This window comes from Rhinolophus sinicus, linkage group LG09, assembly GCF_036562045.2.
Source record: "Rhinolophus sinicus isolate RSC01 linkage group LG09, ASM3656204v1, whole genome shotgun sequence".
NCBI lineage: Eukaryota > Metazoa > Chordata > Mammalia > Chiroptera > Rhinolophidae > Rhinolophus > Rhinolophus sinicus.
Genome location: NC_133758.1, coordinates 107204658 through 107231937, shown reverse-complemented (window position 1 = coordinate 107231937; position 27280 = coordinate 107204658). Strand labels below are relative to the sequence as shown.

The 27280-nt window shown below is 35.2% G+C and overlaps 1 protein-coding gene across 2 annotated transcripts in view; it reads right to left on the bottom strand.

Moving 5' to 3' along the window:
* BBS9 (Bardet-Biedl syndrome 9) overlaps nucleotides 1-27280 on the bottom strand; it is a 358339-nt gene that overhangs the window by 191663 nt on the left and 139396 nt on the right. Inside the window, exons 10-16 of one of the 2 annotated variants that reach the window (XM_019757306.2) lie at nucleotides 24352-24533; nucleotides 19735-19811; nucleotides 16810-16863; nucleotides 11403-11505; nucleotides 9785-9889; nucleotides 7524-7538; nucleotides 1128-1268 (exon numbers count right to left, since the gene is read on the bottom strand). In XM_019757306.2, the coding sequence (XP_019612865.2) occupies nucleotides 1128-1268; nucleotides 7524-7538; nucleotides 9785-9889; nucleotides 11403-11505; nucleotides 16810-16863; nucleotides 19735-19811; nucleotides 24352-24533 (677 nt within the window). The remainder of the gene's footprint in view (nucleotides 1-1127; nucleotides 1269-7523; nucleotides 7539-9784; nucleotides 9890-11402; nucleotides 11506-16809; nucleotides 16864-19734; nucleotides 19812-24351; nucleotides 24534-27280) is intronic. The other variant, XM_019757307.2, reaches the window with a different exon arrangement.

Sequence of the window (27280 nt, the reverse complement as noted above, 5' to 3'; positions counted from 1 at the left end):
TTTTATATCATCCAAATTTGCTATAAGAAAATTGACTAAGAAGGGAGAGAAAGGAAAGGGAGAGAAAGGAAGGGAAGAGAAAGGAAAACCCAAAAGGTACAAAACTATTTGCTAACTATCTGTGGATATAGACACCCAAACTCAATTCAAACTACAGAATAGATTAATAGTAATAACGAGCATTGAATTTTAGAGGTTTTTCATAGCTATATATAAATAAAGCTTTTTAAACACTTCAAATTACTGAAAAATAAATTTTAAGCACTTTAAGTAGTTAATAACACAAAAGTTGACTTACCATAAATTCCTACACCTTGTAGGAAATACTCTTTGTATTCTAAAGCCTACCCACTAATGCAATAGTGAGGATGCCCCTCATAGTCACCAGTGCCGATTTTTAATGAAGAATTTAAAAGTGTTGATTTAATTCCCAGATTTGTTTTTTAATTCCACCCCATCACCAAGAAAGTGAATAGATGGGACACATTAGAAACCCTGGTTACTAGAGATGTTTTATCCAATCAACGCTTCTCTTTTTTCTTCTAAAACTACTCAGAAAAAAAAACAACAAAAAAAACTGACACCTGGAGAAAGTCACACCTTCCCAAATTACCCGAAATGTTCACTGTGACATTCAAGCTTTATATAGGAAGTCCCTTCTAAATGAGCAGAGCCAGAGAACAAACGTTTACCCCCTCCAGCTGCTGGAGACAACAGAACCACAAAAAGGACCAAGTTAGGAGATTACTTTTCAGGGGCATAAGAATATACTTTAAAAAGTTACATATACAAAAACCTACAATGAAGAGGAATAATAAATATTTACATTCCAAGACAAAAATTCCACAGTCTAAAAAGAAACATTTGATGTTTTCATTTCTGAATACTGAAGCAAAATAATGATTATAATAATTTTAATCAAACTTAAAAGGTACACCTTATTGCCATGTTGATATAAGCTATTCGCCTTTGAAAAGGCAAACAAGAGGGGAAAATCCTTGAGGCATTTTTGTATTCTGACTTAACAATTATCTGATAATTACCCCATCATTACATGCTGATGAAGGATTCCATTCTAAATTCTTAACATTTCTGATATTACAGGCATGTTACTTCAAAAGTCCTACCTGGAAAGAGACTGAGAAGACTAACTGGAGGTTTGTTGGTATCGATAGTTAGTTTGTGGTTTGCAGTTTTTGAAGGATGACCTGGTAGGCAGATTAATTTCAGGGGGAGTCTAAATTTACATTGGATAACTTGAGGAATGCCTGAAATAAAAAGAAAGAAATGTAGATTCATAGATTTGAAAAATAATTTGACCCCCAAAAAATGTGTGCTACTAATAGTTTGTATCTTAGTTTTAAAGTTTGCTGCATGCCCATTTCGTTTAGCATAATTGAAATAACTACAAATTATTATCATAATCCGTATTTTTATATTATTGTCAAAAAGTGCAAGGCAAAAATAAAATCTTACCTAGGAACAGATGCATGAGGTCTGCCTTCTTACGTAGTAATACCATATTTTAAAAATCATCACAGTTTTACATTATGTATAGTTATAATCAATTACTGAACTATCTTTAAACCAAGACCTTAAAAGTTTAGCCCTAATTTAAAGCTATTAGCTAACATGAGCAATGAATATGAAATTTATATCAGAAAGCCTCTATATGACCATATCTAATAATTTCTCTACCTCCCCAAATTTTTAACCTTTAACTTTTTTGTTATTAAAAGTTCAAATTACATTTAACAATTTGCAATAAATTATGAGCATGAAAGCAAAATTTGCTCTATTGAAGTTCATGTCATTTTATAAATTAAGAACATTATTTTCATATGAATTACATTTTTGTCAATATATTTAACTTTACATAGCACTGCTAAGTGACATTTTGAAAGGTTTCCATAGTTGTTCAATTGTCAATTTTTTTCATTATGTATATGGGCATGTTGAAATAAGTAACAGAACAATAAATAATAATGAAAAGTTTTATGTCAGAATTACGAGGTCTGACAATTAAGTTCGCGAACTTGTTGCATGTTGCTAACCTTTTTTGATACAGAGGAATTATTTATTATGAATTTGTACCAGCTGGACAGACAGTTAACCAAGTTTATTATTTGGAAGTGCTCAAAAGCCTGCGTGAAAAAGTTAGACGACCTGAACTTTTCGCCAACAATTCATGGCTCTAGCATCACAACAATGCACCAGCTCACATGGAACTGTCTGTGAGGGAGTTTTTCGCTAGTAAACAAATAACTGTATTGGAACACCCTCCCTACTCACTTGATCTGGCCCCCGATGACTTCTTTCTTTACCCGAAGATAAAGGAAATAATGAAAGGAAGACATTTGGAGGACATTCAGGACATCAAGGGGAATCCAATGACAGCTCTGATGGCCATTCCAGAAAAAGAGTTCCAAAATTGCTTTGAAGGGTGGACTAGGTACTGGTGTCAGTGCATAGCTTCCCAAGGGGAGTACTTCGAAGGTGACCATAGTGATATTCAGCAATGAGGCATGTAGCACTTTTTTTAGGATGAGTTTGCAAACTTAATTGTCTGACCTCATAAGTTTTTAAAAATCATTCCTTTCAATATTTTTACAGAGAATGAAATTGAAACCAAAGCAAATTAGGCTCTCTAATTATAAATGTAGAAAAGCAATTCTACAACTTTAGTATTCTCTCCTTTTATTCTAGGATTCTATTTTTGACTGCATAAAAGAGAATGCACAAAAACCTGTATCTTAGCATACTGCTTTAGAGAAATGGAAAACTTAAACTGTTCTCCTCTACTTGATGGATCCACTCATTCATTTCTTTATTTCTTCACAGTGGAGTCAGTGAGCACCTTAAAAATAGCAAAAGTAGAAGCAGTTCAAGTTTGGGGACACAATCCCAAAATAGGATCCCTAGAATTAGCGATATACTTGTTAATGCCAGTTGGAGTTGTGCGGCTTACTCTACTTCCAAGCTGGGAGTATAATTTTCAGCATTACTTATTCACTAGGATAGTGGGAGATCACCAACAATGGCAAGCATATTGATATATGAGGTCAATTAAATACTTTTTCAGAGCATGTGGAGCATATTTGTCATTCTCTTCAACATAATTTATTATCCATCAAATTTTACATAGCTCATTTTTTGCTCATAACCAACAGATGTTAAATTCACTTCTCCTGGAATCCTAGATGCAAATTGTAACTGGTGGCTCTTCAGAAAAGTCTCTGGGTATTATTTCCTGACATTCTGTGAGATTTTAGAGGCATGTGTATTTGTACTTTACACTGATGAAATATTTTGACTCAAAATATTATGGTAGCATGATCTAAGCTACTGCTCAAACCACAACTATCAGTATCACCACAAAAATATTACGAAGCATTATTTTTTCCAACTTCATATATTCCATATATCCCCAAATTATGGAAATATGCCTACTAATATGTTTCCTCTACAATATATAAGTTATAGCTTCAATTAATGAATGCAGTCTGGAAAGAACAAGGAAACCGAAATCTATTTCCATTGCCTTCATTTTTAATGAATAGAACAACGGGAGAAAACATTTCATCTTCTGATAATTCTGTATCTGCACAAAAAGAAGCTATCTTCTGTATACTTTAAACTAAAGTCTGAGCTAATTGTTCCAACAAAATTTGGCTGTAAGTGTTCTTCTAAAATGATACTGCTCAAACTGTGGCTCTATTTCATTTGGACCAGGTACTGATTGAATCTGTAAAAAATATTAATCATGATCAACAACACTTGTTCCTGAGTCTACATATTTGAAGATTTTTACTAAAGCTCCAAGAACCCAGAGCTAAAGAAACTGGTGGTGTATATGTTTTCAGAAACTGAAACAAACGGATTGTAAGCACTAATAAACCCAAAAAGGTAGATACATTATAACTCAATTCACAGTTCAGCTAGGACCGTTAATGACAATATCACACATTAGGGCAAGCATCTGCAATTGCTCAGATTTGTAGAACCCCGCCAGAATTTCTTCTCTCTCCAGGAATTGTAAACCTGCTCCATAGGACATTTGGAAAACATTACTTTGAAAAATGATGACATTCATACCATCATACTTAATGAAATGATTATGGCTATTTTTTAAATGATGGCAGCTTGAAAAGTTTTGCCATTGGGGGAAAAAGAATATGAAATCCTTTAGAAACCAGTTTAAGGAAACCATATCTTCTAAAAGAAAAATCACAGTGCCAGTATTTATATTACTTCCCATCAAATTAAAACCCAAGCATTTCAAAATACAATCTCTAGTATGTAGAGATGGGGTTTATCAGAGGCACATTTCTATTGAGATTTACATTTTCTTGAGAAACTTGAAATGCAAACTGGCTACCAGTTACTCTTCAGGCTATGACTGTATCTAAGAGCCTGAAGCCAGAAACACATAGAGAGGTATGTGAGTATATGCATGTGTGTACCTGTAATAAGGAAAGACCTGCTTATATTTAAAGACTTTGCAAGTAGCATGCAACTCAGTGGTCCTAACTTTGCCTACCATCCCCAGTATTCTCTCTGTGCAGTTGGCAAACAGTCTTTATATCTGACTTATTCGACTCTCTGAGTTTTATGCTGAGAGAAAAGAAAAATTTGGTCATTTATACTATTCAAATATTGGCCTACTCCTTCATCAGTCTGACTCTGTGGTGTGTACTTTTTTTACCAAATATAATCACCTCTCCTTCAAATGCTTCCCTTTCTAGCCTCCTAGAGGAAATGGATAGTCGCAACTACTATGGTGCAATTAATCACAAAATTATTTAACACTTAGAGAGAAAATTCACATCAAAACCACTCCTGACAGAACAATTTTTCCAGAAAGAGAGTTCTTATTACACCTGGCACACCCAAGAGCCCAGTATCACTGTCAAGAGGGAAGCCAAATGTTCTGAGAGAGAGAGAGAGAGAGAGAGAGAGAGAGAGAGAGAGAGAGAGAGAACATATATATCAGAGCAGAGTAACTACATATATATGTATGACACATCTATATAATGCCTTTAGAACTCTTTCCAGGGGCCTGCTAGAGTCATTTCATATTGAAAACAAGGAACCCCAAAGCAGTAGCAATGTCTGGTAGCCAGAATTTCCTTGATCCCTTCCTGTTATGTCTGGCTATGTACTGTACTCCATCTGCAGCCATGTTTTACACTGCCCATGTCATGTAACTCTAATGCAGAAATAATGGAGACTAAGTCTTCTGGGACAACATAAAACCTCGTTTGCTTCTCTCTTTCCACATGTAAAAGCAGGACTGCTTATCTGCAACACAGCCTGAACAGATCAGGCCAATAAAATAGACCAGTCTTTGAAATCCGAAGCTTTGTGTGTAAAGTAAGAGCAAACTGGCAACATATTATTTTCTTGCTTCCTAGATGAAGCTGAATATTTCAACTCTACTCCCTAAAGCTTAATTATAATTTTAAAATATATCATAAGAGATTATTAAAACCAGCTTTAGCTTTGTATTCAAATACTAAAATTTCCATATATTGTGGAGTTTTTTTCCCCTCAAGGTTTGGGGTGAATTTACAGTAAGAGGGAATAAATTTATTTCAATAATAAACTTTACTAATTTTTTTAAAACTTAAAACAAATCATTTAAATACCGTGTTTCCCTGAAAATAAGACCTAGCCAGACAATCAGCTCTAATGCGTTTTTTGGAGCAATAATTAATATAAGACCCAGTCTTATTTTACTATAAGACCCAATTTTAATATAAGACCCGGTCTTACATTGATTTTTGCTCCAAAAGACGCATTAGAGCTGATTGTCTGACTAGGTCTTATTTTCAGGGAAACACGGCAATAATATGGTATTTTACAAAAGTTAGTGCAAAATCTTGCCAGTTATATGCAATCTTACAAAGTAAAATATAAATATTCATTAATAATAGGTTATTTTTGATAACTCAAATTCTAATATGACAAGTATACTTTATGTTATTAAGTTAAACACACTCTTCTGTTAAAATATTTCTCATATAAATATACTTTCATTTCCCAGATACTACCAGTCTGACAATTAAGTTCATAAACTCATCCTAGAAAAAGTGTTACATGCTTCATTGCTGAATATCACTACAGTCACCTTCGAAGTACTCCCTTTGGAAAGCAATGCACTGACGCCAGCACCTAGTCCACCCTTCAAAGCAATTTTGGAACTCTGTTTCTGGAATGGCCATCAGAACTGTTGTCATATTACCCTTGATGTCCTGAATGTCATCCAAATGTCTTCCTTTCAATACTTCCTTTATCTTCGGGTAAAGAAAGAAGTCAGTGGGGGCCAGATCAGATGAGAAGGGAGGGTGTTCCAATACAGTTATTTGTTGACTGGCTAAAAACCCCCTCACAGACAGTGCCGTGTGAACCGGTGCATTGTCGTGATGCAAGAGCCATGAATTGTTGGTGAAAAGTTCAGGTCGTCTAACTTTTTCATGCAGCCTTTTCAGCCCTCAATAGTAAACTTGGTTAACTGTTTGTCCAGTTGGTACAAATTCGTAACGGATAATGCCTCTGATATCAAAAAATGTTAGCAACATCGTTGCAACAAGTTCACAAACTTAACTGTCAGAACTTCGTATGCAACTCAGGTTGTTGGCGTCACCCAAACTGTAGGAGTAAACATTGCCATTATTTTTTAAGTGTTTTATTTAATTATGACTAATTAATACTGTCTAATATTTATCTTTAAATAGCCAATAAACTAAGATAAACCACCACATTTAGTCTGTGTCTAAGAGGAAAAATTATCAAAGTAGGAGATTCTTTTAGCGTGCCTGTCATGTACCCTGATACTGCATAATTCAAAGATAAGTTCTTGAACCCTGCTCTCAAAGAGCTCAAAATCTACTAGGGGAACCTGAGGAACAAACTTATTGAAATTCAGATTATGATAATATTATAGTAGAACCATAAAAGATTTGGGGGAAAACAAATGGGTAACAATTAACACTCACCCAGGAAAATTCAAGGGGTCACACCCTTGATGACATTCCCCCACAAATTCTAAACAAGACAAGGAACAGGCCTACAGAATACATACTCATGGCATTCTGATCAGAGAGGGAGGCAGGTCTGTTGGGGCACGTAGAAAACAGACCATTTAGAATGCAGTAACAAACACCTTTTTTCCTTCCTCTTTATTTTAGTAAAATAAGATAACAGGACATACAGGTAAATCACCAATGACTTACAGAAATAAATTGTCAATGACACCTTTGATTTTTTTTCAAAAGTCACAGAGCTTCATTCTTTCTCGTGACTCTGAAACAACTAATAATGAATGACAAGTCTATATGAGAGGAAACATCTACTTGACTGTCCGTAGCTGGATCAAGGAATTGAAATCATCCTTAGAGAGGTTTCTATAGGTAAAATATCGGCCCATAAAAAAAGTTAATTCATAGTATACCACCAATTCAATTCATTGACCAAATTTCAGTCCTGTAATTCATTTTATTCTAAATTATCTTCTCACTTACCATCAGGATTTCGATCTATCCATCAGAGGAAATGCAAAAAGGGGTAGGGGAAAAAGAATGCAACAAATTATCTGTGATAAAATTACAACACAAATTTAATATACACATCTGCTTAAAAATATAAATTAAAATTCTCAAGATTCTCACTGATGATTTAATGGCTCTCCAATAAAAAAGAGTTAAGTCAATCCACAACTGAAGAGTAAAACATGAATAAATGAAATCTAACAAAATATTTGCACTTCCATTCTCGGAAGTCCACGAGACTCTGTTATTCCAGTATAAATGAGGCAAAAAGAGGTAGAGCAAACCAGACTCAGTATGTAAATGATATCAAGAGCATTAAATGAATTGTTGAACAAAAAGTTGAGAGAAAGGCCAAATACATAATAATAATATTTCCAGTTAGTCTTGCTTATATTATAATTTCAGTCAGTAGATACTACTATGGAGTAACATTTTTGTTTTTGGGGGTTTTTTTGGCTTGTCTTGGTATTTTTTTAGTTTTATAGACGTTTTTTACTGCAATTTCTCATTAACTTTCAACCAATTAATACCTGTCCTCTTTGGTTTAACAATAATTTATAATATTTTAAATTCTGTCTATAGAAAAGCATAATCGCTAAAAATGGTATGTGTAACAATAAGCTCTCAGACTGATTTTACAATTTATAATGTATCTGTAAGCATTTTGTCCATTTGCTATATAACCCATTTCTCTTTTTTAAATTTATTTTCATTCAGTGTCACTACTTTTCCGGGAAAACAAATGAAATAATTAGTTGAATTAAGTCATCAACAGCCTCTACAACTGCATATTCAAAGCATAACAAGGATAAAAATTATAATAATGCCTTTGATTATTGAGATGCTCAATTAATAATAAACAATCTAGAGATTTTAGCCAAATATTTCTTACTTTTTTATTTCATATTTCAAAATTAAAATAACATTGAAAATTTCAATGTTCTTTTCAGAAATATCCCGCTGAAAATCCATCATTCCTTGATCCCTTATGGAAGTTTCATATTTCTTTCTGCAGCCAGCTTTCTCAAAACCACTTAAACATAAAATATTTATGTAACTCCTAATTCTGAAAAATATAGCTAAATGGTTAAAGTGGTCATTCTGGCTAAAAATTGATTTTTTTCAACAATTTAAAGTAAATAACTTACAAAACGGAAGAAATATTTTGAAAATATGTATGAATGTTAAATCATCTCAGAGCATAGAGTTGCTAATGTATAAGCCAGAAAGTTCACTTAGACCAAAACAAAAAACACCTACAATTATTAAAAACATTGCTAAATAAGCAAAGTGGGCTTCAATAGAGGGAAAAATTTAAGAAAACTATATAGAAATATTTTAAAAGCATAAATGCAACATTGCTGAAATACCCAATTATCAGATACACTACATTTAAACATTTTTTTAAATGCTCTAATTATTCTTATTCTAATTGTCAAACTGTTACTATGAAAAATTCACTATACAGGGGAAATAAACTATAAAATTGGACCCCATTAAGTTAAAATTTATAAATTGAATCTCAATTAGACTAAAGTTAACCTTTTTTTTTTTTAACTTTTATTTATTTTAAGTGTGCTTTTCCAGGACCCATCAGCTCCAAGTCAAGTAGCTGTTTCAATCTAGTTGTGGAGGGTGCAGCTCACAGTGGCACATGTGGGGATCAAACCGGCAACCTTGTTATTAAGAGCACCGCACTCTAACCAACTGAGCTAACGAGCCGCCCTAAAGTTAACCCTTTTAATCTAAAAAGAGTTTCTTGAAAAAAATACAGATCAAATTTTAGTAGATCTGTTCCTAAGTATTTTAACTCATAAGATGCCAGAGTTTTATTTAGTCACTAAAACAGTATCTAAAACTCTGAATACTGCCTTAATGTTAAAGTAATCCATAATAATCTTTTTCACTAATGCAGACTAGGCTTTTCTCTTTAGTTCAAATAAATGAAGTCTGACTAGATACCATTTTCCTAGTAGGAATAAAAATATATTTGCTATTAATTGAAAAGATAGAATCAAACATACGTAGAAGTCAGCTAAATGGATTTATCACTAATTATTCATAACACATAAAAGTAATTTGGACACACAATTTTAGTTAACACTAGAAATGAATATTTTTTCATTTAATAATATTTTAAAATGTGTTTTCCCATCTTAACACTTAAACTCATAACTCCAATAATATGAAAGGCGTGATTAGGCTTATAAATTCCCGAAAAACTATATGTTTACCTGTTGGTGTGGAATAAGAAACGACTGCATTTCCTTCCAATTCAGGTGGTGTATAACTTCCTTTCAGATAAACAGAAAAGGCTACTGTTCTCGTCATCTCTGGTGCTATAAACAATGTAAAAGTAATATACATTACACAATTTGGACAATGATTATTAACAGCAGTTAAAATTAGGCCCACACTGCATGCCCGCTACCATCCTAAGCACTCTATATGGATTAATTCCCTTAATCCTCACAACAACCCTATAAGGTGGGTGCTATTACTGTCCTTTTTTTTTTTTTTTTTTTTTTTTTTTTGCATGAGGAAACTGGCTACAGAGAGATTAAGAAGCTTGCCCAAGGTCACATAGTTAATACAGAGCTGGGAACTGACTCCAGAACAAGTGGGCCTAATACCCTACACCTCGGCTGCTCTTGACTCACATGAACAGGCAGCATGAACAGAGAAAAAGGTGCACAAAAGGGCGAGAACTTGGAAGAGGGGAACAGGACTTTATCACGGCTAGCACACAGACTGCAGGGGACAATCAAAGGCTGGGGGATTGCATATGGGTGTAACTAGAACTGTAGCAACTCAATAGATTGTGCATAGCCTTCTATATTCGTGTCTTTGACCTCCCACACATGTTTTAGCGAGCCATAAGAGGTTTTTAACTGGAAGAATAAATTGTTCAAAATGTGTTTTAGAAAGACAAACTGGAAGTATTGTGGAAACATTAGAAAACAAAGTGAGAAACCAATGGTTGGATACCACCTGCAAGGTTATTTCAACACTTCAATCATTCCTTCACTCATTCAATGAATATTTATTGAGTTCCCACTATCTGCCAGTTACTCAGGTAAGGGTTGGGTAGACAAAGGCAAAAGAGAGAGAGATGTCTTGACTTCATGAATAAGATATACAGCTGAACAGCAGCAAACAAAGAAAGGAAAAGACTCAAAAGATAATTCAGAAATCACTTTAACAGTATTAATGACAATTTAGATGTAAGTGGTAAGGGAGAAGAGATTCTATGCAAAGAATTCTTACGAAGAATTGCCATTTACGACTTGTCCACCATTTTAGGCATTATTACAGATATCTTACACAGATTCATTTTTTCATTAAATCCTCAAAACAGCCCCACAAGAAAGATATCATCATCCCCTTTCTGCAGATTAAAAAAACGGAGGCTCCAAGTAATTACTAAAGTAGCTTGCCCAGGTTACACAGAGAGAGTGTCAGGGCCAGGATTCAAACTCAGGCCAGACTCCAAAGTCAATATTCTTTCTTCAAACATTACTGATTCAATAAATAGCTCACCAGAGAAACACCAATAAAGAAAGCCTTCCAAATTATAGTATTTAAGTACAATTACAGGTCCATCTAGTTAAGGAAAGCACTTGGAAATCTGTAATTACTTCAGCTCCAACAACCATTCATTGAATGTCCACGCTTGATGCTTAGAGGGAAAACAGTATAAGCAACACAACATAAGCATTGATTTCGGGAAGATAGCAGTCTCACGATTCAGACAAGAAACATAGCCATGAAATAAACACACTAATTTAAAATTTTTTAATTAAATAAAAATCCTCACACCATGATAGACTTTCAGCCAAAGAAAACACTTACCCATAAATTCAAAGGTGAATTGATCACAAGTCAATGCTAACGGTGGTTGCACATAAACTGATAACTTAGCTTTTTGCAATGCTACTCGATTCTGCAGTGTGACCTAAGGAAATAGAAATTATTATTAACAGAAAACTGCATTTTATCAAAATTGATAAAATATCACAATTACTTGAAAAATCACTAGCAAATAATTAGGAAACATCATCTGAGAAAAAAAATGAGTAGCCATAAAACATAACATGTAACCTAAGTGCTAGATTAAAATGTCCCACCTACTTAAAGACTGGGCAAAGGACTCACAAAGACTGGTCAAAAAGCACATGAAAAAAATGCTCAACAACTTTAATCACTACAAATCATACCCACAATAAGATACTACTACACATCCACTAAAATACTATAATCAAAAAAACAGACAAAAATTGGTGTTAGCAAGAATGTGGAGAAACTAGAACATTCGTCTATTGTTGATGGGATTGTAAAATGGTACAGCCACTCAAAAAAAGAAACAGTTTGACAGTATCTTTAAATAGTAGACATAAATTTACCATATGATCTCACAATTCCATGGCAAGAGAAATGAAAACATATGGTCACCCAAAAACTTGTAGATAAATGTTCAAACTAATATTATTCATAATAACGGAAAGTAGAAACAACTCAAATGTCCACCAACTGATGAATGGATAAACAAAACGAAGCGTATCCATACAATGAAATACTACTCAGCAATAAAAATCAATGTAGTACTGACACAGGCTACAACATAGGTAAGCCTCAGAAACATTATGCTAAGCAAAAGAAGCTAGTCACAAAGAACCACAAATTGTATGATTCCATCTACATGAAAATGTCCAGAACAGACAATTCTATAAAGACAGAAAATAGATTTATAGTTGCTGAGGGATGGGAGTGGGGGGGTATGAGGTGGGGAGTGGGAGAGGGTAAAGGAATAGGAAGTGACAGCTAAAGGGCATGGGTTGTTTTCAGGGGGGTGAAAATGTTCTAAAATTAAATTGTGGTGATGGTTCCACAACTCTGTAAATATACTAAAAATCATTGAATTATAACTTTAAATGAGTAAATTGGGTGGTATGCGAATTATATCTCAACAAAGCTATTAAAAATGTTCTACCCTTATTGGGGTGATCACTTCATAACTTATACAAATGCCTAATCACTATGTGTACACCTGAAACTAAAACAATATTATATGTCAACTGTAATTGAAAATTTTTTAATTTTAATTAAATTTTTTAATTTTTATATTTAAAAACTTGCTAGCAAAAGCAAAAAAAAAAAAAAAAAAAATCTGCCCCCAATGGCTGATAAATAATTGCATCATAAAATATTATATGTGTGTTCATTCTTCTCATGTATAAATGTGCCATCATGAAGTATTTATCTTATCCAGTATCAGGATATTACCTTTTGCACAAGTTAATTAGTCTCTAAAGATTTCCTTACTAGGTGGATATTTACTAGTCTAGATATAGATCACAGCACTACGTTGTCTTCCATGGCTTAACACAAAACTATCTTACGTAACTAATTCTAGAGGATATCCAAGAATGGCCATATTCACTGCAGCATTTCTAAGCTGGCTGCATTTGCAAACTGTTACTCTTACTTGGCAATGCTGAGAAAACCTTCCCACTCCAATTAGAATCAACAGCTAAGAGCTCTGGGGTACCAGTCTGCCGGGGAAGGAGGCCGGGTTGGGCAGAGAAGGCCAGGACTTCTCTCCCTCCTCCCGTGGAGGAACATCAGTAGAAACCATCAGGCCCGATGATCTTGACTGGGCCAGTGATAAGGGACATCATTTTCAGGCTATCAGAGAAAAGGCTGAACAATCTGGCTTCCATTAGGCATGTTCTCTCTTTGGATTTTTGTCTCCTAAAAGTCCCCGCCTCTCTGAATAGTCTCCTGGGGATGAGTTCATCCACATAGCCGGTGTGGTAAGCCAGACTTATCACAGTACACCTGGGTATTGGTGATTTTTTATAGCTCTCCGGGTGATACCTATGGATAACCAGAGTTGAGAAGCACTCTTCTATCTGGCACCTTTGTTATGGAGCAGTTCAGTCTAGTTACTAGACTCTAGTATATGAGACAGATACATTTCATTATTAACTGACATAAGGCAAGGGCATACTTATTTTTAAGAAAAGTAGTTTTGAATTTTCTCTTAAGTAAAAGGCACATATCACCTACTCCTTAATGATATATATATATGTATACATACACAATACTACTATAGAGAAAGAAACAATACACAGCAATATACAACTGGCCCACAAACATTACATGCATATAATTAGATTCAGTAAATGTCTTGTAGTAATATTAAATGATGTGAGCATTCTGTTCAATTTAAAGACAATTAAACATAAAAAATTAGACTGGTAAAGTAAAATTTTTAAAAGACAACTATTGATGCAAATAAATACAATAAACACAGCAAATGAAAAATTAATCCTCAATTTTTACTTTAGAAGCCCTGGGAATACAAGAGCGGAATCTGTGTACCACAAATAAAGCTTCCTTCATGATGTCTGACTATTATAAACAACATAATACCTTGTTAGTAAAACCCTGATGGCTAATTATGGGAAGAAGAAACCACGTGTGCACCAGAGACAACACCTTTCAAATGGCTAGTCCACTAAATAAACAACACAATTTGAATATTTTTCTATTAATAAGAAAATAACGTTAGCCTGTACATGTATTTTAAAATTAATACAATTAATGATAATCATTAGCAACTTTCTATATTCATAGAACCACGCTAATAAATTATTTATATGCATTATCTCATTTAATATTTACAACATGGTGAAACAGCTACTATTATTCTATACCATTTTATAGAACAGAAAACTGTGGCTCAGAGAAGCTAAATAATTTACCCAGGGTCATTCTGTTTATAAGTGGAGGACCCACAATTTAACTTCTGTCTATCAGAATCGAAAGCCTATGCTCTTAATCAACTGCGGTTAAGTCTCAGAACAGCTCTGCACATGAAAAAGTATCCCCATTTTACAGTTTAAAAACAGGGGTTCAGAGAAGCTAAATAAGTAGTCAAAACCATCAAGCCAGTATGTTCAAGAGAACTGAAAACTTCATTTTAAAAGTGAAAATGAAAAATCCGTAAAGTAGTAATAAGCTGTTTGTGAGAGAGCAGACATCCTGACTCTGCCTAGCATAACAACGTGTATTTAGACAAAGATCGCACAATTTTACATTGTCAGAAGTGTTTGCATTTGGTTTTGATGCGCGATCATAGCTCCCCTATGCGGATTTATTGAACCCCAAGAATGGGCTAGGCACTTTCAAAAGTGAATCAAAGAGATGTGTGACGAAAATAACTACAGTAACAAAGAAGAGTTGTGTTTGAGCCAAAAAAAGAGTTAAAGACTTGGCTAGATCATAAACCTCATATTTTAAGAGAAAAATAATTACAGAATATTAAGGGGAAAATATAAAACATTAATACAAAAATTTTCCATGCTATTTTCCACTTCTAACAAAATGAAATATGATCCTTAGGAAATATAATACCAAATTCTTATTCTAGATAGATAAATATGCCTCCAAAGGCCAGGTATGAACAACCAATCTCCCTGAGTTGTCTGCAATAGATGGTCATGCATCGTGCACACATACTCAAGGTAGCCACATCTTCATTCACTTGGAACGGATGGAAAAATTTTCTCAATTAACAGGATTTATTATGATGGAAACTTGCATGGTTATATATCTTGGCTGCTTTTGTTATAAAAGTCTATATGGAGAGATTTATAGCAGAAATTTGTATAGAAACCGTCAGACAGAATCAGGAAGCATTGTGTCTGCTGTGTTAAGTCCAGCTGATTTTGTGCAACCTTTGTGTGCTGCATTCTTTCTCATGCTCTTACAATGGCAATAAGGAAGAGAGCTGTGACTTAGCCATTCTCAAATATAGTCACTTCCACTAATGAAGGAGAATTTTCCAGTAGTGTCATGCCATCATTTTGAGGCGGTTACTACACATGAAAACCTAAGAACCACATGGGAGAGAAAGATGTGTTTACTTATAGCGATAAGTAGTAGTTGGGGGGGAATTAGCATGAGCGAATGTTATCTGGTTTAGGTACCAGACTTCTTTTTGCAATTTACAGGCTGCTCCTGAATTATTATGTGCATGTGTCTGAACAATATCAGTAGATAGATATGAAAAAAAGGTTTCTCCACACAAATGTCTATAGATCATTCCTGGAACTCTGCAGGGTTTTTTTTTTTTTTTTCCTTAAGTGTTTGATTTCTTGCCACTAATGCTTTTCCAGACTCAGAAGTATTAATGAGATAGAGCTTTTGATTGGATGAGTTGGGGGATGGGGGGAGGAAGGCTGGGGAAAGACCACCCTTGTTTCCAGTGGCAAGAATCCAAAAAAATTAGCTTAGGAAACTGTTAAAAGATTGGGCTCCCTTCAACTTCTACCCAAGATCCCCACACTTGGGCCACCCGCTGGGTCCAGTGTAAGCGAACACAATTGGTAAAGCCTGGTACCCTGTCAAGCTCCTCCAAGGACAGCAACCCATAATCTAAGAAAATACAAAGCCGTGTCCAAGTTTTGACGAAGTGATTCGCCAAGATCCACAACCTTCCCTGGCTCCGAGGTCTGGGCAGTGATAAATATTCTCAGCTTAATAATGTGCTGACCGATTACCACACTTTAATCCAAATGCCTTAAGAGAGTTTCACATTTGAGTTCTTGTTCTAAAATTCTGCAATGATGGGGCCAACAGTCTTAACCAAAACCACATCCTTCATATTCTATTTTTTTAGGACTATCGATTTGTCACTACGCTACTTTGTGGCTTCTTCATTTAATATTTTCTTGCTATAAATACATCTATTTAAAGCTAATGTTATGGCAGGTAGGTGCCTGGGAATTCTCTTCAAACACATATAATCATACATGGAAGAAAGATGTTATTAACATTTATATAATTCATATATGTGTGTGTGTGTGTGTGTGTGATACTTCAATCAACTGGTTGATCTATTATGACACTGGTTGGTCTAGGATGATGATACAATTCCTTTAGCATATTTAAAATGTTAATTTTATTTCTAGAAAAAAGACCCTGGATTATACAACACATTTAAATAATGGTAGGAGTAAGTCCTAACAATTGTTTATATTATACACTTATTGCTATAAATGCAATTAACAGCTTTATATTTGTAGAAAACAATGAAGGTTATCTACTCACCACCCAAAACTGAAGAAATTCTACAAATTTCAAGTGTGTGTTTGACATTTCCGTTAGCTATGTATAGGGTGACAACAGTGACAAACGTGATGAAATGTGCAATGTTGTTTGCACATTACAGTACAGAACCATGGCACAATACCTTCACTGAGACTGAAGGGACGAGGTCAGTTCCCACTTCAACGTCAGGAGCTTTCTGGAAACACAGAAGAAAAGGAAGGAATGGTTTCAATATTACACATCAATGAGTGAACACAACGGGTGCAATATGTACTTCTCACCACCAAAACAGGGAACTCACTATACAAGATTTATCACTCTAACGACATACGAAAAGAGGCAATGTGGCCTTTTGGATGCCTTCATCAGGAAAGTCATGAGCTAATATTCAAAAACCCACTTCCTGCCCCAACCAAAAATAAAAACAAAAGATCACATGTTTTATTATCAAAATACTCTATTGCCAAATTTACTTAAATGTTGAAACTAATTTATTCTATTAACTTGTTCTTATATAGAAGAAGGCCTCCTTGTATTTATCAGATAAACATTATGCCATTCTTTTAGGCCCTTGGATTTTTAACCTGCCAAAGGTATGTTTTATTCTGATTAATAATAAGAATATGTATCTAAGACATGTAACTAATGATATTAAGATTGAGTGGCCATTCGCCTAGAAAACAAAATAAAAGTAGACTGATTTTTTTTTTTTTTCACGAGCTCATATCATAAGCTAGTTTGCTCTTTGAGCATCACCCTGGGTTGCCTGGTTGTACCTCTTAAAGAATTCAGAGTATAATAAAATAGAATAAACATTTCCTTCATTAATTATATAAGTTATAATTTATAACTTATTTTTTAGAGTAGTAGATTGAGGGGGAAAAAAATGCTTACTCTATGACGGAATAAGACCACGGGGTAATGTATTTTCTAGCAATACCCTTATGAATTCCTGGGGAACAATTAAGATCCTAAAATCTCTATCCAACCAATGAATACATCCATTGTACTTTAAATTAACCTATTTGAAAATTTTTTACTAAGAAAAATTAAGCCACTTCTAAGCACTGGGGACCACTTGATGTAACGGACATCAGCACAATTAAGAATTGGGAGATTCATAGGCTATTTATGACTCCATAGGAAACCATGTATGATCCAACCTCTCAATCAAGAAGATAGGATAGCAATGCCTGTCTCCTCTATAAAAGACCCCATTGCAATATAAATTATGTTTTTAGAGTGTGCTTTCATGTTAATGATTCAAAATAAAACATTAAGCCAGGCTTTTTGCTCTAGTAGTATCTAAAATCCAGGAAATGTTTTACATTTAGCTGTCCGCAGATCTAGAAAAGAAACCAACACCTCCTGTTTTCTGCTCTTTTCAATCCTTTGTCTAAACACCTAGATACTTCAAGGACAGTAGTCCTTTGGGAAATAAAGTTACAGCCAGAGAGAAATGGCTATACAAAGACACCATGGCACCGTGGCCACATAAATCACGGGGCTAATGTTTTCCAATGGAATGAAAATGATACTCTCAAGAATCTCTTAAGAAGGAAAAAATAGTAAGTCAGGGAAAATGAAGCTGGAAAGAGACACCTAATTGAGAGGAAACAGCACTCCGGGTTGCCAACAGGGAAATATATATTACAACATAGTGCTATTACATAAGGCCTTTTCCTACAAAGATCAAAAGTTGCTAAAGAACAGAAAGGGAATTCCTCACTCCAAATACCTTATATTTAAGAAAACCTAAAAAAAATTATATAAGTTGCCCAAAGGAAAAAAAGAATCATTCCCAAGGCAAGAAACTGTGAGTACATTTGTCAGCTAACTAAGCAGAAACGTTCCACCCAGACTACACCCTTCAGGTAGAGTGAGAAATGGTGTGCGCTGAACGCCCAATGTTTAAAACAGTGCTTCTACTATGTGACTTAGCTGGGTGAATGTGTCTTTCATATATAGTCCTATTTTTTTAAGTATACTATACTATGGCAATGTTAACGTGATTTTTTTAAATCACAACTTGGGTTGACTGCTTATACTAAGGTTAATCTTTGAAAACTTCTCACAACTGCTGACTATATTATGCTCTGATACCTAACTATCGAAATCATTTCCTAGGCAAAATTATATGACCTGAACTCCAAATACAGTGAGACCAGTGAATTCGATCACTTGCCTAACTTGATCAATTTTTGGTACAGACACAGATAAACTTTATAGATTTTGTGCAAACAGCAGGCAGTGAGACCTACCCATTCATAATCTAGCAAGTGCTTACAGAAGACTAAACAAGGAGATGTGGTAATATAACCAAGGACAGTCCCCTTTTTGTCCTTGTTTCTCAGCTTTATTCATTCATTCATAGAGCAAATATGTATCGAGCACACATATGTGACAGGTACTAAGAATATAGCAGTGAACAAGACAAGTAATGAAATGTAAGAGGTGATGGTGGTGGTGAATTGTCATAACAATTCAACAAAATATATTCTACTATTATTCCCATTTTACAGATGAGAAAATTGAGACTAAGAAAATTAAAGACCTTGCCCTGGGTCACACAGATGGAAATGGGGGGAAAATAATTCCCCACCCAACTGTTTACTCTTAAACTACCGCCACCCATGAAAACCACCACAATGTATTAAAGACTATAAACCATCAAACCCTGAGCTAGACCTTTCATAAACATCATCTCATTGAACTGTCACCAAAAATTTTGTGGGGTCAGTATTATTCATCTAGATTAGGATTATCTCAACACTCTGGTATTGAGAAAGTTAAAAAAAAATTTAAGATGGTAAATTGAGAATAATGGTAAGAACCCTTTCTAATGTTCCCTCCCTTCCCTGTTTTTAAAGAGAAATCTGCCTAATGAATTCCTTACTACACTAAAAGGCTAAAGATGTTTTTTTTCTAAAAAGTAATACAGATTTAAAGTAGTTATCCCTCCAAAAGTTGCTATATGGAGGCCCAGAATTTAAACTACCACATTTTGACCCCAATTCACCAGAGTCCACCATCATAAACCCTTTTAAAGTCTGCAAAATACACCTACAGACACGGAATCAAAGTTAGGGGAAACCGTGGCAGAAACTCTCAAGTCATCTTCTTTCTCAGTCATGGGCCAAACACCTGCAATTTTAAAAGGAAAAAAAAACAGCTATTTAATCATACAGTAAAACCTGCTCTCTACAGTTTTTTAAGGTTTATCTATACCATATATCAGAAAACAACCCATAAACATACTCACAAGTTGAAAAAAAACTAATGCATTACAGAATTAGAAGCTTAATGCTGATTCTTCTCCTTCTGCAATATTTTAAAGAAAAACTCTCTCTTTCTCCAAAGATGTTAGCTAAGATGGGACTCACTGACTAACCAGTGTTGGGAATTTCAATGTCCTCTCCTTAACTACTTACTAGTGGAAGCCCAAATTAGTACAACCTTTTCGAAGCTAAGTTGGTTTGAAATTAATTACTTTTGAAGGCAAGTAATTTTACTGCTTGGGAGTAGAATTGTTAGGTCACATGATATGTGCATTTCACATTTTGATAGTTACAGCCAACACACAGACATGTCCAAGGAGATTCCCTGCTGCTGGTAGTTATTAAAAATAAAAACAAAACAACCTAAATCTCTATATGTCTATTAACAGGAAAATGGTTAACTGAATTATGGTATATCCATGCTGTGCTATGATCCAAAGCCCAAAGCTCTAAATAAGAGTGCTGTCCATCTTTACTGATATGTAAAGAACTCCATGATATTCCTATTAATAAAAAAAAGCAAGATGTAGTACAGTGTGCCTCATATGCAAATATTTGTGTAAAAACAATCACATAAACATAAAAATTTTCTTCAATAATACACAAAAACTCTTGATAAACATTACCTTTAAATAACCTAGTGGAACTAGGATCTGGGGTTTACCCTTTTAATACTGTCTGAATTATTTTTACCATATTCATGTTATTTTCACAACTTAAAATTTCACAATCTAAAAATGTTCATAGTGCATGATGAGATATTATGACCAAGTGACAGAGATCCTAAATAAGCAAGAAACATAAATAATATTTATGCCATATATAGAGACATGACAGACTATTGGCCACCACCTACTGTGTTTCCCAGAATATAAGACCTAGCCAGCTATCAGCTCTAATGCATTTTTTGGAGCAAAAATTAACATAAGACCTGGTATTGTATTTATTATATTATATATTATATTAAGACCCAGTCTTACAGTGAAATAAGACTAGGTCTTATATTAATTTTTGCTCCAAAAGATGCATTAGAGCTGATTGCCGGCTAGGTCTTATTTTCGGGGAAACACGGTAGTATCCACCTTCCCTCCTCGTTTTCAAGGCAGAGCCCTGATTCTGTTCAGGCATTCACCTTCATCTCAAAGTCACTGGATTGGTCAAATCCAATCATGGTGATTTCATTTCCCTGACAACTTGTTGTTTTAGGCCTAAGAATAAGGCTTAATCCTGGCAGATGTGAGGGAAGAAAAGTTGGGTGTGAGGGGTGCCGGCACATGTTTCTGGGAAAGCTATTCCTCCCTAATAAAAGGGGAGACTCGGGAGAAATCTCTCTCTTCTTCCCTGGAAATTGTATTTACACATAGTTTCCGGAACTGCTGAAACCACCCTGAGACCCTGAGAGAGAACAACCCACACACTGAGGGCTGCTGACTGAACATATGGAAGCACGAACGTGGATGATGCCACAGGACTCAGCTGTCTCACCAAGAGAAGAACTGCCTACAACTGCCCTCAGGCGTTCCCACCAATACTGCAATATCTGGAGTAGGCATTTCCATAACTTAGTGAGAGTACAAAAGGCTGCTCATTGCCCACCAAATCACCATTCTTCAGTTCTTCTTACTAAAAACGCCCAGTTTCATTCTAAGCAACAAAGTGCTCAGCTAAAACACTGAATTTCCCGGCCTCTTCTGCAGCTTGGAGTGGCCAGGGAGATGTGGGTAGAAGCTGCTCAGGGGTGTGGCTTCCAGGAAAGATCCGTAAGGGGCTGACTCAGCTGCAGATGTGAGAGTAGGAGTTCCAGAAGCCATCCTGGACTGAGAGATGACCCTGGGAGGAGAGGAATCGGAGTCCCTGATGACAGCAAAACCGCCAAACCAACCCTGGTCTGCCCATCGCTGACTTCTTTTCCATGGGACAGAAACCTCTGCCTTGTTTAAGCCACCTTATTTGGGTATTCCGCTATCTGCAGCCAGACATAACCCTAACCAACGCATCTTCCAACAAGGGCACCAAGTACAAATATTTCTAGTACCCAAGGGTAGCAGTGACTTAGTCATCCTACATATTGGAAACAGAATGCGCGCTTTCATTTAGTCCCATGTCTTACTGCTCTTTCCCTTCCTGGAGGCACAACTGTGGGAATCTATCTCCATGTCGTACCCATTTCTTCACAGTCACCCCAAGGAGAGAACATGACCAACTGTCTAAATCATAAGGAAACTCCATCTTTGAAAGTCCTACTGACAGATGTTGTTGACTACTGGTAACAGAAAGGCTTGGCAGGATTCACACTAATGAGTTGAATACGAAAAGCTTCAAAATCCATGAGCCATACAGAAATTATTACTATAATTTCATGCTTACAACATACATTCCTCATATAACTTACACACATAAAATCAGGTTCAAAAACACTTTTATTACAGTAGATAATATACACCATGTGTACAACAAAATGTATTCTTTAAATTGGCTTTAAATTTTGCTGCGACTCTTGCTTTGAAGAAATATAAAAAGCTTTAAGTACTGAACATAACCCACAAGACTGTGAACTTTTTTTTGCAAGTTACAGTCACTCTACTAAAATAAGTGGCATTTAAATGAATGATGAGGTCATCAAAAAGTTCAGAGTTTTGACTTCTCATAATCCTCTGTACTGAAATGATTTGGTGCTTTTATATAATTACAGGTATTTTAATAAAGAAATATACTACAGTTTTATAAGGGTACAGAATACTAATTTTTTTTCCATATCTAAAAATAAAATATTTTAAAAGTCTCTCTTTTTAAAAGTTTCTCTTTGTTTCTCTTTCAGGAATACAACCAAGTGATGGTGGCATAGAAAGTGCAGGGAATTTCAAATATTAACTAAAATTTGAGGTTATGTAAATAATGAACTTTGCACCCAAGTCTGTGGGCACATCCCTAACTTAATTAGCAGTTATTTAAAATTACACAGAAAGATCAAGGTAATGACAAGTAAAACAACCTAACCTTTCTCACCCAAGGGCATCACTATGGCCACCAAAAAATAACTTTTAGCTATAAGGAATTTTTCTGAGAAATGTTTTACATAATTAAGTGTTAATCAAAATATCATTAGCACATTGTTTATGGAAAGAGCAAAATCTCATGACACAAGATTTGGAGTGAAAAACCACATTAAATTTATGTAACGAACTCTGGAAATTTCATGTTTCATATATATGCCACTCTGCTCCAATTACATTTTTAAGTGACAAAATGAGACTTATAATTCCATTAATCCCAAAACACCAGTATCAAAAATGGAAAAAAACTGCATGTCACAATATGACACATCCAATTTTAATCATTTTCTATTTGACAAGGGGATGGTGACAACAAGTAGGCTTTTAATTAGCTGGAGGTACTTAAAAGACCTAAATTTCACTGGTGTACTTTCAAAACGTTCTAAGAAAACTTGTGAAGCCAAAGCATAATAATTTGATTTTCATATTCAAATTTTTTAAATATATTATCTAAATTCCTCTGAATCCATCTTGATAATATAGACTCAAAATATATATATGCATAAATATCGTAAAGTGACTGGACCAGGAAAAAGATAGGCTCTGTTGCTTGGGTTCTTTTTGATGCTCTGCTTCGTTTATTATTCTTACTTGTTTTAACATTCCTTTTATGTGAAAATAGTCCATATTTTTTCTCATTAAAAAAATACTTTTACCTGACCCTGAAAAGGGAACTTAAAGTAATGCTTTTCACATGTCCAACTCAAACTGCAGAGCTGGTGTTTTGTTTCTCCTTTTAATTTACAATAAAATTATACCCCTGTGAATCCCAAAGTAAGATAATATTGAGTTATGCAAAACTCAGGAACTGAAAATATCATCAGCCTCTGAGTCATTAGAAGTCAGCATACTGCAGGTTCAATTCCATTTGGAGGCTAATTGACTACAAACAAACTATATTGCTAAGCTGCAAATGACTACAAAGTGGTAACTCATGTACTGCTTTGCTTTCTTTTCAAAGAAGCAACTAAAATGTTTTTTGAGGCTATCAGAAGTTAATAAACGACCACTCTAAACTTTAACACTCTTCTCAAGGCCTGAAACCACTACCCAAAGAAATACTTGTTCCTTTTTGAGTTTAAAGAGAAAACAATTAGATAGCACTGTCCCTGAAAAAGAGACACTAACTAAAGGATTATCTTCAACACGATGTATTTTTCAGAGGCTACAAAACACAAATTAAGCACAAAGAGCTTGTGTGCTAAAAAGCAGCGCAGTTTTTACAAACATGATTTTAGTTACGCCTAGGGGAGGAGATTAACGAATGTGTACAAAACATTATCCATATACAAAATAATATGAATTCTACGATGAATACTAAAATCAAATCATAAAAAGCTTTGAGTGAGATACCTTGTGATTTGTTAACATCTTTGATGATTTTCTGAAGTTCTTTCAATTCTATATCAAGTTCATCATAGTTTAGTTCTCTAGATTCAACTTTTGGAGCTTGGAACAAAGACGGGTCTGTCCCCAGGTATGAACACTGCAGGTGACCGTCATCACTCAGAGTGACGATCACTCCCTTTAAATCACTATAATAAAGAAGAGAAAATGAGACCTAATTAACATTTGGGGTGGATTTAGACTCGACCGACTACATTTTTATTCAACTCAGCTTCAGCATGCAATTAAGAAAACGACTATATAATATATCTATTTCTAAAGTTTTACATCAAGAATTCAATTCAAATGCTTCAAACGTGGTTTATGTTGACAGAAATATTCCCAATGTTACAATTCCTTACAGGAGGGAAAAAAAACAAAAACACTTTAACAGTTATTATAATAGCTGCCATTTTTAGGGATAACTACATGGCATATCCTGCTTTGAGAGCTTTTCAAGTACTATCTTCCAATCCTTGGCAGACTTATAAGAAGCACATGAGCAACACTGGTGGAGCCACGAGAGCTGGGCTGCTGGCTGACGGAAGACCAGGTTGAGGCACAGGAGCAAAGACTAGACAATCCAGGAGAAGGGCAGAAAGGTCAGTGGATTAACCCTGGGGGGCCTGGGAAAGAACTGTGCCCCCTGCTCTTTTCCTTCTCTCTACCCTTGGGACTTACTGCTACATATTTGCCCGCTTTCCCGGGTCCACCAGCCACGGCTTGCTTCACACATACTCCGACTGAAATAGCGCTGGTCTGTTCGCTGTTTCCCTTCACTCTTAGGTAGAAGGATCCCGTTCTCTCATTTAGTAGCTCTTCCTCCATCACTCTTCTCATCCTGATTCTGTCTTTTCCTGCCCATCCTCTCACTCTTCTCTCTTCGACTCCCTTATTTCTCTTTTTCTCTAGAAACTAGCCATAATGTATAAATTATAATTTTAGCACACCGTTTTTAAAAATACAAGTTGTAAGTTTTCCTTAACTTGCTAAAAACAGCAGTTGAAATGAACACTATTTGCTTCTTCCCTAGTTTGCCCAGCAGGGAAAAAAGTTCAACATTGTCACAAGGCATTTTGAGCTGATACATAATGAATTGGTTTCATTTTTGCGTTTTATGTTATCTAGTGGCCTTTGATTATTTTTTTTAAAAAAAGAAAGAAAAGAAAAAACGTTACCAACCCTGTTCTAAAGGTTAAATATTAACCAAAAATAATAGAAAATCTGAGATAAAAACCTTGACAAAGAAATGTTGCTATTCATCTGAAGTAAAGGATAAGGTGTATGAGGGTCTAGGCCGGATTCAGAATGAATAAGAATTTGTAAAACTCCCCAACTTTGGGTCATGGCAAATGGTCAGCTCATTAATCTAAAAGCTCCACTTGATTGAGAACAGACACTGCCATTCCTCATCCTGCCCACCAGCACCCACTTACCACCTGCCTTCAGCACAACATTCCTATACACTTTCTCCAGGGCGTAGGCACCGCCAGTGCCACATAACCCTATGCGGTGACTTCAGAGAAACAAAAAATAGATTGGTATCACAGATTCAACAGCGAAAGAACTAAAGTATGAGTTGGATTAATTAGGGACTTCAGTTCTAGCTCTGACTCTGCCACTATCTAGCTGATTCAACTTAGAGAAGTCTTCCTAAATGTTCTTTTATCTCTACAAAGACAAAGTGAGACCAGACAATCCTCAAATGTCTTTAAGTTTGATGAATTGGTTCTGTCAGTCTAGCTCAGAAAATAAATACTCCCCAAATGACATTATTTCCCTAAAATAAAGTGTCAAAGCTACACGGTAGTACCTCTGGGCTTGACCCTTTCTCTGCAGGCAACTGAAGCCACCTAGTGGTGATGGAAATCCTAACTTCCAGCTCTGACAAGCCCATTTCAAGAGGGAAACCCTTGTGTCCCCTCTGAGTTGTCACTGTAGTCTGTTTCCCATTCCACCCAGACCCACTTTCTTCTGGGAAGCTGAAGAAACCTCAGGAAACTCGAGGACACTAAAGGCAGATCTTCGGCTGGCTTCTCAGAGAACGTGGGGATCATCCGTTCTTTGAATCTAGAAGGGGATTTCCACGACATCTTCACCCTTTGAGTGGTCCATGACAGAGGTAGCCTAGCATGACCCAATACAAGTATCCCTCACCATCCAAATTTATTTGGTCTTTGAGTTGGATAGCTTATTATTTAAACAGTTTTGTTCTAACCTATGAGAAAGCAAATAGCAACAATTTAGACACAAGGGATTCATTTGAACCTATTCAGTTTCTGAGTTCAGATGGGAAAAGTTTGAATAGTAGTGCATACGAGTGTTTCTTCATACTCTCAAAAAAAAAAAAGAAATTCTTTACTGGTACTTGAGGTGTCCAAATGGAAAGACAGCAGCCAGGGTCCTCTCTCAATTGAAAGAACTTATCAAATGTCACCAGAATGTCATGACAATCAGTTACAAAACTTAAGCAACATACTTTTTTCTTATCAGTGGCATCAGAACTGTTACATGTAATTTAAATCAAACAACAGAAATTTAGACGATAGGTGAATTCATTTAACATTGTATGTTTTATTGCACGGTAACACTAAGACAAACTCTAAAAACTCTACAATAAATCAGTGGAATTTCTAAAACACCTATGACGGGACACGCACTTTGACTCAGGCCTATAGTACTACTTAATAAATAAGTAATGTTATCTCTTGGTGTCTTGTGCAAAAGACAAATTTTAAAATATATAAATATTGTTCCTAAAGTAAGTTCAGCCCAATTTAATATAAAGAGGAAAGGAAAAAACATAATCAAGGTTATTTTTAAGTCTTTCTACTTAAAGAACATTTTATTTAACAATATTGTCCATATGAGTTATTGTGGTAGGTTCTGTAAATGA